Raw genomic sequence first — 16,310 nt, 5'->3', positions numbered from 1 at the left:
CAAAGAACATATTAATGAAATATGTCTCAATAATTCAAGGACCCCTTTAACATTATTTTGTACCTCTTTGTTGATCCTGTTTTCTTTTCCGAATTTACCTTGCTATTTTGGCATGTCTCTTCATACGAATATCCTTACTTGTTATTTTACTTGTATTGTAGGAAGCATCCCTTGTGCATCACTTGACTCTTAAACAGCTTGTTAGCTGCGGTGAGTCAAGGCTCGGTTCACCAAACCTCTTATTAGGCCCGGGATCCTTGGGCCTGAGTGTCACAAAAAAGGGCACTCTCACAAATTTCAAGCATGGATGGAAGACCTACCAGATGACATTGCACCCTTGGCTCTCTTTGATGTTTATTAAGTATTAGTATTCTAGTTTTGTTTCCAATAAAAGCCCTAGGCTACTAGTCTAGTTTCTCAAAAAAAAAAAAAAAAAAAAAAAAAACGGCTTTTGCTTCACTGATGCAGCATACTTTTGTTATATTTTTAGTTGCTAAATTTAGCATTTTACCATTTGCTTCCACCAATAATGAATTAAAAAGAATGTGACAAAAATTTTCTCTTTGTCCCCTTATCCATTGCTTCCATACTACAGGGGGGTGGCTACGGCCTTGATCACCTGCCCCTTATCTGAGGTCTAACCATGGCTGGCCAATGAATGCACATAGACTCGGTTAGACTTCAACCCATTGTTAAGCTCATGAAGAAATGATATAATGTTGCACATTTGTAGATTAAAATGTGACACTAATTTTTTTTTTTTTTTTTTTTTTGTTTGTTTGTTAAAAGAAAAGTTTTGCTGGATTTAAAAGGCATCTTGTAATTGATAGGACACCTTTCTTCGAGAGGACCATGTTTTCCCATTCAAGTGACAATATTTTTAAATCTCTATTCCCTGCTAGATTAAAAAACTAGCCCCAACAAACGAAAGTCTACCTTTATCAAGATTGACTCTGTTATTGTGTGTGTGTGTATGAGTCTGTGTGTTATATTGGGAAGGATGTCATCTGTCGTTTCTAAAAGACTGAAATTGATGAAGTTACTACATGATATGATTTATGCTAAGCCAACCTTTTTTTTTCAATGTTTGCTATTTTTTGTTTAGTATAGTTCACATGTTTAACCTTGCTTGTGTTTGTGCTTTGTGCCATATATTTAGTTCATAATCGGTTCCAAGCCTGGGTAAAGGAGGAGGGTTGTTGTAAGTTGATGGCTAATTGTTGGGGGTGACTATTAATTTGTGTTGTTAATAGTCTTAATACTTTTTTTTTTCAAGTCTTAATACTCAATTTTTGCAACATAGAATAATACTGTAACTATTTAAATATAAGCATGACGTAAAATGATGTTTAAGTTGTAAAAAGTACATTTTCTATATTACTATCCAAGATTGTCCAAGAAGACTCTAATCCAAATAAATAGTACATGTACGATACAGGTATGGGTATGGGAGTATGACAATTATTGAAAAACAAGAGTACGACACGTCGGGAGTATGACAATTAAATAATTAATTAATAATATAATTCGGTATATTTTTAAACTTTTTTAGACAATATATGTTTATTTTAGGATTTTAATTAAGTGAAAATAGCAAATAAGTACAATAATACCCATAAAATATCTGAAACCATACTATGGGCATAACCATTTTTACATCCAATTTCAAAACTTGTTGATTTGTATAATTGTGAGTGCACGACAATTACACAAATCCTAAACCCTAAACCCCATAAACGAATGGATGAAAACTGAAAGTGAAATACAAGGAAATTTTATCTTTGTATTACTTGGTTTGACAAAGATGTCCATAACCACAAAGATGAATACTGTTTTGTTTCTGTGACTTCAATATGATACGGCGTTTGAGGTATCAAAATTCAATCAACATGTGAGACATATTATGCCCTAAAAAGTGACGATTAAAGGACTTTAACTTCTAGATTCCTTTCCTTGGACCGAAATTTTCTTAAGGTCAAAAATACACTCATCAAATAAATAATGACTTCTCCTACAAATAGGGTAAACAATGTCAACTACCGTTCAACCGGTAAAGGAAATGCTTTTCTTACTGAAACTTAGGAGGAACAACCATGGCTGACTCTTTGTTTGGATGGCCGTGAAATGGGATGTCATGATGGATGGCAATTTCATAGACCAGAATGTCGTTGATCTTGATTTTAGCGGATGGGTTGGCTTTTGTTACGCGGATATGTTTGGTTTTTTTTTTTTTGATAAGCATATTTGGTTTTTATTAATGGATGTGCTTGTGTCAGCAACTGGACAAAATTTCAATTCTTTGGTGAAGGTTAAATGTTTTTTTTTTTTTGGTTAATAGGGCAGATATTATATTATAAAATAAAAGGCAGTACAAAATATTACAACCTGCCTACAGAGGCCAGCGTATTGGCAACATGCCTATAATGATACAACCCATTTTTATCAGAGTTAAGCAATATATACATATCAGCAGAGGGGGGGGAATCAAAAACAACAAAATTTTCCTGCATAGTACAGCCCCTTTTAGCCAAAAGATCAGCGCATTGATTCGCTTCTCTATAGATATGCCCCACCCGTGCTTGTACAAGTCTTGCCAAGAGGTACCTGCAATCATTCAGCAAAGGGGAGTAGCTCCGGTTAGGACATTTAGAACCATTGAGCAGCTCCACAATCACCTTAGCATCAAGTTCCACCTCTAGCTGGTTTATGCCCAATTGTATGGCCAAAATCAGCCCATCCCTCAATGCCCACCATTCAGCTAGTACACTAGTGGTATATCCAATAGATCTAGAATACCCCTTGACCCAATCTCCATGAAAGTTCCTAATAACTCCTCCACCACCCGCCTTACCCGGATTCCCTATAGAAGCACCATCAGTGTTTAGCTTGTGCCAGCCAACAGGAGGTGAATTCCATCTAATAGGAATGAAAATTTTGGAAGAAGCTTGGCTGGACTTACTCACACAAAAGTGGAATTCCCTTGCTTGACCAAGGCAGAATTTATCTAGCCTAGGATTTGGTATACTATTATCAAACATCACAATATTCCTATTTTTCCATAAAGACCAAACCGCATATAAAAAAACTGTGCACCAAGGAATATGTGTGGTATGCCTAATAGTACTCAAACTATTTATTCTAAGCCAATTAGCAAGGTTTTCATTAAAGGAGTTTATATGAGGATGAGGAACTCCCAACTTGCACCACAAATCACGTGCAACCTCACAGTCACGCAGCATATGTACAATAGTTTCCTCTTCCTGTTTGCAAATAGGACACATCTTATCACAATGAATACCTCTAGCAGCCAGCACACTCTTCACCGGTATGCTACCATGAACACAAAGCTAGAGAAAGCTTGCTATCTTAGGGAGAATATCCAATTTCCAGATCCACTGTTCTTTAAACTGATTTTCCTCTGGTTCAGTTTGGTTAGCTAATTGATAGGCTGAATTAACGGAGAATTCACCATCTTTGGAATATTTCCACATGATAGAGTCTTTCCTACTTTCAAAGAGTTGAAGAGGGATAGCTTTCATTTTATTTCTAATTGAATCAGGTAAATCAAAGGATAGAATGTCCCATTTCCAATCATAATTACAACACAAATCAGCCACAGTCAACTCAGTATCCTCTTGCCTTAAAGGCCCCTCTATCATGTCGCGAAGAGACTCTCCATTAATCCAACTATCCAGCCAAGCTCTCACGCCATGGCCATTGCCAATACCCCACCAGATACCTTTCTTAAAGATAGGGAACCCTAAGTTTATGGCTTTCCAATTGGGTGAGGAAGGGAGTTTTTCCGGATCTTTCGATCTTGCTCTCGAATTGGAACAATATTTATTAAGCAACACCTTAGTCCATAATGCATCTTGTTCATGGTACATTCTCCAATTTAATTTAGAGAGTAGTGCAATGTTTTTCGCCCTAGCCGCTTGTATACCTAAACCCCCTTCTTCTTTGGACTTTATAATTTTACTCCATCCAACCATGTGCATCCTCCTTTTCTCACTAGTGGAGCCCCATAAAAAGTCCCGGTTGATTTTATCCAATTTATCACAAACATGGACTGGTAGAGCCACCCCTTGCATCACATAATTGGGGATGGCAGCCATCACAGACTTGATTAAAACCGTTCGTCCAGCAAAGGATAAATACTTTGCCTTCCATCCAGCAAGCTTACCCATAACCTTTTCCACAATGAACTTATAAGGATTACGGGCAGCCCCTCTATGTCTTAACGGGAAGCCAAGGTACTTTCCAATCTCATGGGTTTCCCGGATGCCCAATTTATCACATACTTCATCTTTTAAACTATCACTAACATTTGGAGAAAAATAAACACGGGACTTTTCCAAACTAATTTTTTGGCCGGACTCAACACAAAATTTCCCAAGCACTTCCACAATAGCTTCACAGAAATAGAAATAGAAGGGGGATTTAGAAAGCTGGTGGGACAGAAATAGAAATAGAAGAAATTCTGGTGCCAACACCTAATTATACAACTTTACCCACAACTTGCCCATGTGGCAAATTGTGGTTAGTGAAAAGGTGATGGTGGGTCTATGTGGAGACACTCCTTTACCAACCATTACTCGCCACACGGACGAGTTGTGGACAAAGTTGTGTAATTGAGTGTGGCACTAAAATTTTTCCAGAAATAGGGGTAAAAAACCTCCTACTTGTTCCTAGTCCTGTATAACAGGAAATAATTTATGGGTAAATTGCATTGACCTCCTTCGATAATTTCCAATAATTTATCTAAGAAAGATATGCGAAAAGTTTAAACAAAGCTAGTATAAATTTTCCAAGGCATTAAAATAGCAAATATATTAGCGACATCTATTTCATTTCTTTATATCAACACATTAACACTGTTAATTCAATCTCTGCAAGCATTTCATTCAATTATGCCAAGCCTTACCCATGAATAACTATTTTGGACTCCCATATTGATCTTTTGTAAATTACCTGTGTAGTACACATCCGTGTAATAAACACGCACATTTTATGGGAATGTGTGAAAAACAAAAAAATGGTTATGACTACTGATTATGCTTTCATCCAAAACAAACACAAAGGCACCAATTCACAAAGGACCACACTTAAAATCATCTCTTTCCACTCATAAAATTACTTGGTATGGTACGCAAAGCCAAAAATATAAGGAAAAAAAGAAGAAATTCCTGATAGATTTCTCTTTCTGATTTGACCAGATCCTAGGCTCCTATCAATATGACTCCTATGTGCTATGCCCACAAAAAAAGAAACAGAAGTTAGCAAACTGCTAGATAACAGCAATCAGCTTTCACATAAAAGCAGTCCGCCCACCCCTTCGACTATGCCTGTCGTATGCAGTGTTGAATTTGTCGACTAGTTCATTCATTGTGCTGTGGGGAGTTTAAAAAAAAAATGGAACAGTTGCATGTTAAAAAATGGATGGCAATAAAATTAAAACATCAGTCAAAAATAAATTTAAAATAGCAGTGCCAGAAGCAAACATACCTCGAACAGTTGGTGAACATGGCTAGGTAAGTGATCAATAATGTGTCATTGTATTCCTATAAAGGGTAAAAACCCACCAAAAGCAAAAATTAAATTGGATCAAGATGTCAACCTAATCATTATTGTATCTCCTGATTATATATTTTTCGTGGGTTCTCAAAGAAAAAATGTTTGAAACATGAAAAACAAGGCACTCTTTATGACTATATTATGATATTAGCCACATATTATAGGCATATGCATAATTAGGCATATATACATATGATATTTTGTAGACAATACACTTATTGTGTGGATCTGCTTCTTCAATTATCACAATCAAACGTCTAGCTTATAGTGTGGATCTGCTTCTTCAATAACCACCATCACACAAATAGAAAAAATTACATCAACAAGCACAACCCCCTTCTTTGTATGCAGACTCTTGTTTATAGGGGTACTTTGGGTAGAAATAATTGCATATTCAAGGATACAAATCACTCTCTTTCTGCTTTTGTCAAAGACTTGGTAATTCTTATTTATCTTTCAATTTCTCTTTCAACGAGTCTATTTTTATAATTATGCATAAATTTGCTACATTCACTACTACAGGCATCACCGGTGCCGATCTTGATAACATCCAAAGAGGGAATAAATAGAAAGCACTAACCATCAAGAAATCATCTTGAAATTTCTCTGATTCAATAGCTGGCAATCTTCTCAGAAGACTTGATACTTGTCTTAGCAGGGCATTCTCGCAAGGGATATCACCTGTGTTCAGCAATATAAAAGCAAAACAATTAACCCTAGGTCATTAAACATGCACAGCCCAGGCAAGATATTGATTGTTATTATTGCCAACTAGTAGTGATTCCATGCAGGGCATTCTTATCCCCATTTCTTTATTACACAAATAAAATATACAGGTCATAACAGTAAAAGTGTATATTTATTTCATTTCCTTCCCTTCCTTTATAAACTCCCAATCACACAAGAAAAAGAGTACCTTAATCTTTTCTATTCAATTCCTTTATGAACTCCCAAACGCAGTGTTAAAGATGTGATTTCATCATATTTTCTGGATTTTATTGTGACATTAGTTGTTTTCCTCATCTTCTTTTGCTTTAAGAAACTTTTTTCCACTCATATTTATTTTCAAAGCTAATTGCTATTTTTATACAATAGATAGATTTATTTTTGGTGGTAAAAAGAGATAAACATACCTTTCTGCATTGCAAGAAGATAGTGATGAAGCACCCTGATTCTGCTATTGAGCATCTTGATGGCACTGTGAATGCCCGTAAGGTGAGCAGCCACTGTAATCAAACCCAAGTTACAGTAATGTGCATCACAACAGAACAAAACTTTTATATAACTAATTTCAACTTCCTCCTGAAAAGAGGTTTACTGATAGACATGTTGGAAAAGTAATAAATAGAAAGGAAAGGGAGTGCTTACATTGAGTAGCTGCTGAACCTCCATCAGATGGTTTAAGATGTGCAACATGATCAACTGAGATACGTTCTGCTTCAACTGTCTTCACAGCGCACACAGAAAAAAGTGAATCTAGAACACTAGATGATATTACTTAGATCAAATTAGGTTTAGAAGAATGAGCAAGCCTAACCTCAATAGTGTAGCTTGAACGAACAAAAATTAGCTGTGGATTCCCATCTATGACATGCAGCTCTGAGTTGCAAGGATCAACACCCAACAGAACAGAGAAGTTATCACTTCAGTATACTTGGCAAGTGAAAAGCTAATAAGGAAATGATCCTAGTCTACCAGGAAATAGAATAGCATGTATAAGCCACATAATTTGGGAATTAACACACAAAAAAAAAAAAAAAAAAAAAAAAAAAAAAAAAAAAAAAAACTAGAGAGCCTTTTTTGATAAGTAAAAAAAAAAGAAAAAAAGATTCTAGAGAACTAAATGGTCAATAAAACTTAAGTTACTCATCAAATGAATATACAGTGATTCAGGTCTCTGGTAGGTCATTGAACCTTAAGATTCTAAACTATGATTGGCAATTCAGGTAGTAATAAATAAACTATAAGATGTGCCTGAGGAGGTCAGAAGTGAAGTGTATGATACATTTTGACCTTTGTATGGTAAAAAAAAACCAGTCAATGGGTCACTCACTTCCCTCTACTTTGGCCACTTCAGATGGTGTAAAGTAGGTTCGATGAGAAATTTAGCCTCCCAATTCCATCCACTTCTTTTTAACTTCAACTTGGTAAAAGTGGCAAGCACACTTCAGCGCCATAGGCCTCTTGGAGCCAAAGTGCAAAAACATGCCTAATTGAAGTAAAGCGCAAGACATAATAAAAAAATTTAATCAACACAAAATGGAGATATTTTTGCTTGCTATTTCAAATGGATAGTGCAACTACAAAAAGTTTGTAAATTTAAATTTTAAATAAGTTATTTCAATTTCTTAAAATTTTTATATGGTAACTTTGAAAACAATTAGCAGATATCTTATGTTGTAGAATTGGTAGTTTGCTGATAACTTACTTAGGGATGCCGTTGGGAGCTCCGCTCAAGGTAGTTTCAGTGTGAAACCCTATTTTTTGAGAAGATGGAACTGAAACTTTAGGTTGGAAGCGGCTATGCTTATCTAAGGGTGGTAGTCATACTTTGCTGAGGTGCACCCTTTTGAGCTTACCAACATATTATCTTTCTCTGTTTACTATCCTTATGTTTGTGGCTGATAGGTTAGAAAGGATTTAGAAGAGTTTCTTGTAGGGGTTATGAAGGAAGAATTCAAATACCTGTTAGTGGCATGGGATAAGGTTTGTTCACGTATTGAGGTTGGAGGTTTAGGGATAAGATCAGGAATTTTAATCAAGCTCTGTTGGGGAAATGGTTATGAGGTTTTGGGCATGAAGACACACACTTAAGGCATTGGGTGACAGCATCTGGGGAGGAAGGAGGTGGTTAGTATACAAACCTTGGTAGCAGATCACATGGTTGTAGTCTGTGGCGGAGTATCAGAGGGGTTAAGATAGTTTCTTCCAGCATGTGGCTTTTGTGTTTGGTGAAGGAAGTCAAGTTAGGGTTTGGTATGATCTTGGTATGATCATTGAAGTGCACATTGTCCTTTGAAGGATCTAACACTAATTTTTTGAGTGCTCAGTGGATTCTCTTTAGCTTCAAATGTGGAAGTCCATAACTCCATATCCATATGGACAGGGATGGTAGGAGTTGGAAGCAATGTTTTCTTTTCGATAAATAAGAAATTTTATTAAGAAAGACTACTTCATGAGCAAGGGACATCAAGAAGCCAAATAATTAAAAAAAAATTATGCACAAAAAGACAAGGACTCTAGAAACATTGCAATAGAATCACAATGAGTATAGCCCCATGCACGAGACCAATCAAATAAATAAGTAGAGAAAGTTGCTAACAACTAACTCCACATCTTCAAAATGTATGTTGATTATATTCCCTCCAAGTAGTCCACATCAAACACAAAGGAATCATGTTCCTAATAGCTGACAAATGCTTACCCATCCAATTCCTCCAACTAACAATGACATCCTTCACCTTCCCGATTTGACCAAATAAATTCCTAAGCACCTAAAAACAAAGCTCCACAAATAATGTGCAACCATACAATGAATTAAAAGGTGGTCTACTATCTCCCTACTATACTGGCACAAGCAACCTAGGAAGCATGGACACAGGTATGACATGAGCAATTTTCAAAAATAATAACATGACATGACGACATGAGCAATTTCTGAAAACTTATAAAATAACATGGTGGGTACAACATGGGTACGGCACCCTAAAGTGTCTGTACTTTCTAGCAAGCAACGTCATCTTACTAAGGTATGACCTCTCTTAACAAGATTATCACAGGTAGGAATATTCACGCTTTGTGGTGCTCTCACACCGCAAATGCCTTTACAAGGTTAGGAAACAATACTGGAGCCCCTCAAAGTATTATAGAAAGAACAAATATCAGAATCCCCATTCTTCTTAAGTTTCCACCTTTGTAGTCAAAGGCGAGTCGGGAGCTTGCCTAGGTACCTTTAGTGAGGCAAGGCACCTTTTGAGCCTAGGTGAGCAAGGCGACCGCCTTAAGCCATGAAAAATGCGCTAAGGTGAGAACCTTAGCTATTTATTTATTTTTAAATTTTAATATATATTTTTTAATTATAAAATTTTTTTGTGAAACCTATTATTAGATTATTAACTTAAAAGGTCATGTTATGAAACCTATTGTTATTTAAATTAATTTACAAAAATTTGTTGTAAAACTTTTTTTTGTTAAGTTTGTTGTAAAACTTATTGTTATATAGAAGCTTGTTGTAAAGCCTATTGTTAAAATAACTAATAGAGCCTAAACCATGTTAATCCTATTTTGAAATAATTTGATAGATCTAATTTCTTCATTCAACACATTGAAAACCACTTCATTATAATATTATAATACACTAGGCACATATGATTTAAGTTCTATATGTATAATAAATATATTAAGAATTTGGCGCCTCACTTTACTCGGGGTGGCACCTTTTTGTTGCCTCATGCAATACAAGGCCTTGACGCCTTAAGGTTGTTTTTTGCCTTTGACTGACTTCCACCTTACCAGATCACCCTCTTCTCTAATGGGAATGTGAAAATCTAGAAGTTGGGGGAATGAGCCACTAAATCTAACTCACAATCACCAAAGGACCGAATAAAACATACATCGCTGCTCCTCATTGCCCCTGTAGGGTGCCTCACCAATAAAACAAACTTTGATAAATCCCTTAATATTATTACTAATTGTTCTAAATGATTGGGAGTTAGAATTAATGGCATATTTCCTTCATAGCTTGGAATCCAATACTCCTTTGGAAAGGGGATCATATGAAATGAAAGTTGCAGATGGATGGGGATTTTGACATTCATTTGTTTTATAATGAGTTGAGAGATTCTTTCTATGTCATCTTTCCTTGGAAAGATGTTTGGAAAGTTAAGGCTCCTCAAAGAGTTTCTTTTTTTGTTTTTTGGTTTGGATTGTAGCTTGAGATAAGATTCTCGGGGGTGATAGTTAGAGGCGCAAGGATTTTTTTTTTTTTTTTGATAGGTAAGAAAATTTTGTATTAAAAAGAAGCTACTCCATCAAAGAGATGAAGTAAATATTTACAAGCAACAAAGGAAAACAAAACAACTTATGGACAAGAGGTGTAAGGATTTTAATTTTGTAGACTGGTGTGTTATGTGTCGTTGCTGTGGATCATTTGTTGCTTCATTATGAGAAGGCTCATTGGATGTGGAGCTTTGTTTTTAGATTGTTTAGGGAGTCGTAGGTCTTACCACGAATGGTTTCAAATATCCTCTTTGGTAGGTGGACTAGGATGGGGAAGCACTTGTCAAGCATCTGGAATTTAGATCTGTTGTGCTTGATATGGTGTATTTGGAAGGAATGTAATCGGGGACAATTAAGGATATGGATAGCTCGGGAAACCAGTTGCTTGCATCATTTAGTGGTTTTTTGTTTGACTAGTCTAGGGCTTGGGGACTCACATCTAGTGATTCCCTCCCTTTGTTCCTTAATTCTCTTCTTGTTTGTAATTAATTTTTTTAAAATTAAAATTATTATTATTACTATTACTATTACTATTATTTTGTCAGTTTTCTTGTATTTTTTCTGGTCTACTTTGTGTTATCTTTGATAAGTAATCAAAGATTTATTGCATAAAAGTACATCGTGTTCATGGTGGTGAACACTCTTTTACTTAAAACGAATATAAGTAACTCAAGAAGAGATCCGAATAGAAAGAAGAAAATCAGAAATGGAAGTACATTGTGTAAAAACCCAAATTCTAACCCACTAAAAACAAAGTCCCAACAAGCATACACTTCAAAAGATCTGAGATTATCTTCAAAAGTGTGAGTATTATGTTCCCGCCAAATTAACCACACAAGACAAGTTGGAACCATATTCCAAATATTAGAAGAATTCTTCCACAATCAATTCCTCCATCCAAAAAGAAGGGAAGCTACTGTATTTGAAAAAATTTCCAATGACAGTATAATTTATTTATCAAATATTTGGTTTGTGTCATTGAATGCCAATTTTTAAATAAAAATTTGTTATCTATGTTATGGATTATTTGTACGTGTTAAATTAAGTGTGGAGCGGGTCTTTGCATGACAGAAATGGTGTAGGACGGGGTGAGGCCTTGCAGGGTAGGGACAGGGTGGGACAAAGATAGGGTGAGGTAAGGCAGGGACATGGCAGAATAGTTGACATGTGGGGTGATAGGGTGGAGACAAAGATGGGGTGAGGTAAGGCAGGTACAAGGCATAATAGTTGACATGTCAGGAGTACGTCAATTAAATAATAATATAATTAGGTATATTTTAAAACATTTTTAGACAACACATGTTTAATTTAGGATTTAAATTAAGTAAAAATAGCAAATAAGTACAATAACACCCATAAAATGTTGTCTAAAGTACAATTTATGTTTCATTACAAAACCCAAAAGACAGAAAAAACCAAAAAAAAAAAAAAAAAAAAAAAAAAAACTAAACCTATAAAATAAGTAAAACACACGTACGGATAAGTTAAGCCAAAAAAAAAAAAAAAAACAAAGAGAAAGGGAGAGAAAGGGATCTTTGGAGTCGCCGGAGGCTGGAGCAGGTTCGGTTGTTGCTGATCTACTCCGAGAAGGCACACCGCACAGATCAGATAAGAGATCTGGGAGGAAGAGAGAGGCGTGGTAGATCAGATGATTTAGATCAGAGAATTGAAAGGAAGAGAGAGGCGTTGGTCCTGTTCTTTTTATTTATTTTATTATTATTATTTTTTTTTAAAGCCTTGTCGTGTCTGGGACATACCGCCGTGTTGCAACCGTGTCCAGGACATACCCAGATTAAAAAAAGAAAAAAAAAGGGTACTCGTTGTGTACGAATTTTAGGCCTTACCAGTACCCGTGTAGGACACGGGTACTTGGCCAAAATTGCCGTGTCTGTGCAACATTGGATGGTGGGGAACACATGATTTGACCCGACTTGTCCTGTTGCTATTCCTAACATCTATGCGCGCTTTTAAGCGCTTGAAATCTAATCAAGGAATTGCTTCACATCAATAAATGAAAGACAAATAAAACAAGCATTCACTATAATTTCTTCAAAGTTTATTAACTATAAATACTTATGACAGCAGTGGAAAAATCCACCCACTAGTTGGTGAGGTTCTAAATGTCGAGACTTTGGCTGGTATCTTATGATGCAAAGTAGCCAAGTTACCCTTGACCTATTTGGGCTTCCATTAGGTGCTACTTTTAAGGTGAAAGAAATTTATCAAAAAAAAAAAAAAAATTGGGATTGGTGTATTGGAGAAAATGGAGAGGCAATTGGCTGGGTGGAAAAGATTATATCTTTCTACGAGGGGTCGAATCACTTTACTAAAGAGCACCTTATCCAGCCTGCCTAACTTCTACTTATCTCTGTTTCCTATCCCAGTGAAAATTGCTAGACGTATTGAAAAATTACAAAGGAATTTTTTGTGGGGAGGCTAAGGAGACGAGTTTAATTATCACTTGGTTAAGTGGAAGACTGTTTGAGCACCGGTTCAAAATGGGATTGGGTGCTCTAAATTTGGTTTTATTTAACAAGTCTTTATTGGGGAAATGGTTGTGGAGATATGCTATGGAAAGGAATGCCTTGTGGAGAAGGGTAATAGATACAAAATATGGTAGCTTGTGGGGGGTTGGTGTTCTCATAGTGTTCAGGGGCCTTATGGGGTTGGTCTGTGGGATAATTTCTATCCTTGCTAGTAACAAGGAAGCTTCAAGGACTGAGATGATGTCGTCTTCAGGGGGCACTTTCCATTGGAATATCAGATTTATCCGATTGTTTCAAGATTGAGAGGTAGAATCGTTTGACTCATTTATGGATCGTATTTATGATGTTTCTTTGAGAAGAAATGGGACAGATAAAATGTATTGGAAATTTTCTCCTCGAGGTTTTTGATGTTCGCTCTTATTATAAGGCCTTAAAACCTTCAATCACCTTTCCTTTCCCATGGAAACCTTTGTGGAAACCAAAGGTGCCTACTAAGGTCAGCTTTTTTATTTGGACAGCAGCATTAAGGAAAATTTTAACTGTTGATAATTTAAGGAGACGAAAACTGGTGGTGGTGGATTGGTGTTGCATGTGTAAGAGGAACGGGGAGACTTTGGATCACTTACTTCTACGTTGCCCAATATCTCAAGAGCTATGGAATATGCTGTGTTTCCTTTTTGGGGTTCATTGGGTCATGCCGCATAGTCTATTGGAACTTATAGCTAGTTGGTCACAGAAGTTTCACAAACCCAAAACTAAGGTGCTTTGGAGTATGATCCCTCATTGTCTTATGTGGGTCATATGGAGGGAAAGGAATACACATACTTTTGAAGGGGATGAAAGGTTGATTCATGAGTTGAAGCTCTTCTTCTTTCAGACTTTGTTTGAATGGGCAAATGCTTCGGGTGTTGTTAATTTCATTTTCTTCCTGATATGATGGATTTTTGTACTTTCATTCCAGTTTAGGTTTTTTTTTTTTTTTTTTTGGCCTTTTAGCACACTTCCTGTGTGCCTTGTTTTATTTTTTCCTAATATTTATTTATTACTTATCAAAAATATATAAATATACTTATGACGGCAACAGAGTGTATATTTGCAATATCATACCTCAAAACAAACAATGGGGCTAGTAGGAATGAATATCACATCGCACAGATAACTCACACAATTAGAATAGGGCATAAGCTAAAAATTGCGTAGCATTCCTCATGAGAATTTCACTTGCAATAAGAGGTAATGATGCAGGTTACATACCACTTTCATAAATAGTGACTGGAAGATCCTTTTGAGCATGATTAATTGAGGGATTGAGAAGAACATAAACAGGACTTTCATTGATATCCATCAACTGTTACAAAAGAAAGTTTGTCACAATTAACTAACATTTGAAAGAGCTTATATTGCAGCATTACACTAAACAAAGAGTAATTTGAAATTTTAAATCCATAAAGTAGCAAATCACATCCTACAACAAAGTTTTCGATGAACAATAATATATAAACCTAATCTAAGAAAACAACCTATACTGATAAAGAGCAAAATAACAAACTGACAAATTCAGGAGTCATGAAAATGTAGACAGACTTCTTAAAGCTTGGTAATCTACATTGGTGAAAGCTATCAGTCCACAAAATATTACACATACAAAACCACAAATTAAAGCCAGATGGCAACACTAAGTGGCCAAATTGTCAATGTCTGATTACTTCTTTCTTGGAATTTTGGTGTTTCTTACAAAGGTGCTTGTTTGCAATGCATTAATGCAGGATTTCAATGTGAGTTTATCTTACTTAATTTGATAAGTGTTAACAATGGTTTATGCTGTCACAGATGGAGATGGTACCAATTACCAAAGCCACAGCTTTCTCAAGAAGTTTCTGAGCCTTAGGAGTAGTAAAATGTGAAGTGTTTGGATTTAATACGATATAATGCCAATACCCAGGACAAATTACGCGTCACTTTGTCCAGGGGTTCAGAAACCATGACTATGTAGCCACTTATGAATTGCGAGGCAGTGCACAGTGAGTTAATCCAATCCCCCATTCTAAAAGCACATCAATTAATTACCCTTTTTATAAATGCAACCCTAATCCCCCCATTGTTACACGAAAAGATGAAACTGATAGATAGATAGAAAAGAGAAGAGAAGAGAAGAGAGGAGAGACTCACAGCCTTGTGAATAAGCATATCAGATTCGTGAGCATCAGTGCCAGTAGAATACCATCCGAGTATATAGAAGTGAGGGAAGACCTTTTTATAAAGCTCTTGCTTCTTTTCGAGGAAGGTACGGTCAAGGGAATGTGTAGACTCATCGTAGAGGAGTTCGAAGCTGTTGAAGATCTCGACGGTGCGACCTCTCTGGACACCAATCACGCAACCGTAAACCCTATCATTACCATTACTATTACTATTACCATCACTATTACTATTACTACTGGGTTGCTGCATCTGAGACTTAACCCTAGTGTAGTGATCCGATATGTTCACTATCACCAGTGGATGCAATTTGAATGTCAGTCCACTGCTCGAAGTCGACGACGATGCCATTCTCAATTCTCACTTTTGGGGCCACACCAACTTTGGGGTTTTGAAGAAGAAGAAGAAGAAGAAGAAGGGTTCTATTCTCAATCAATGTTCTAAGGGATTTTTTTGTTGTTGTTGTTGTGTGTATGTATAATATAATAAGCTTTGCTGCATTGGATAATTGGCTCCAATTGGGCTTGACCCGCATTTTACATCCTCTGGGCTCACTAGGAAGTTGGAGCCCAATATCGGTTAGATTGGCCCTGGCCCCTTCACTATTTTGTTTTCTAAATTATTAAATTTTCGTCTCTTTTTTTTTTTTTTTTTTTTTTTTTTTTTTAATTCAAACTTTCTCTCTCTATTTTCTACTAAAAAAAAAAAAAAAAGAGAATATAATTTTTTTTATGAATAATTTAATTTGATAATAAGTAATCGTCTTTTTTCAAGAAATACGAGATAAAGTATATTTAAATTTTGAAGGTTTCAAAAAAAAAAAAATTTTGAAAAGTGGTGTAACTAAAATAAATAGAATATTTTAGTTTAAATTTGGCTAAAATTTACAGAACCTAAGGTGAGAATACTCTTAATAAAAAAAAAAAATCATAATGGTGTATTTTATTTATTTATTTCATTTTTATGAATGAATGAAGATGATATTCTAAAAAAAGAAAAAAGAAAAAGATAAGATGGGTTGGCTTATCCTAAAAATAAAAACAAAATTGGTTTGCG

At 35.7% G+C, this 16,310-nt stretch overlaps 1 protein-coding gene across 1 annotated transcript; it reads right to left on the bottom strand.

Annotated features, from left to right (window-relative positions):
- Positions 1-5,021: 5,021 nt before the first annotated feature.
- LOC126694057 (COP9 signalosome complex subunit 6a) lies at positions 5,022-15,708 on the bottom strand. The gene is made up of 8 exons (XM_050390077.1): positions 15,228-15,708; positions 14,313-14,406; positions 7,112-7,173; positions 6,943-7,021; positions 6,708-6,800; positions 6,155-6,255; positions 5,506-5,561; positions 5,022-5,390 (listed from the first exon to the last, which is right to left on the bottom strand). Exons 1-8 carry the CDS (start codon positions 15,603-15,605, stop codon positions 5,309-5,311), a joined length of 945 nt encoding a protein of 314 aa, XP_050246034.1. The 5' UTR covers positions 15,606-15,708; the 3' UTR covers positions 5,022-5,308.
- Positions 15,709-16,310: the final 602 nt, after the last annotated feature.

This window comes from Quercus robur, chromosome 8 (assembly GCF_932294415.1).
Source record: "Quercus robur chromosome 8, dhQueRobu3.1, whole genome shotgun sequence".
In the NCBI taxonomy this organism is placed as follows: domain Eukaryota; kingdom Viridiplantae; phylum Streptophyta; class Magnoliopsida; order Fagales; family Fagaceae; genus Quercus; species Quercus robur.
Note: the sequence above shows the minus strand (reverse complement) of the source record. Positions and strands in the feature narration are given on the sequence as shown.

Excerpts from the sequence above, each read along its gene's own strand:
- LOC126694057 (XM_050390077.1), bottom strand. The coding sequence starts at position 15,605 with ATGGCATCGTCGTCGACTTCGAGCAGTGGACTGACATTCAAATTGCAT. Across the intron at positions 7,174-14,312 it reads AGTCACTATTTATGAAAGTG|AGCTGCATGTCATAGATGGG; the intron begins GTATGTAACCTG and ends CTTGCAACTCAG. Across the intron at positions 5,391-5,505 it reads ATGTTCACCAACTGTTCGAG|CACAATGAATGAACTAGTCG; the intron begins GTATGTTTGCTT and ends AACTCCCCACAG.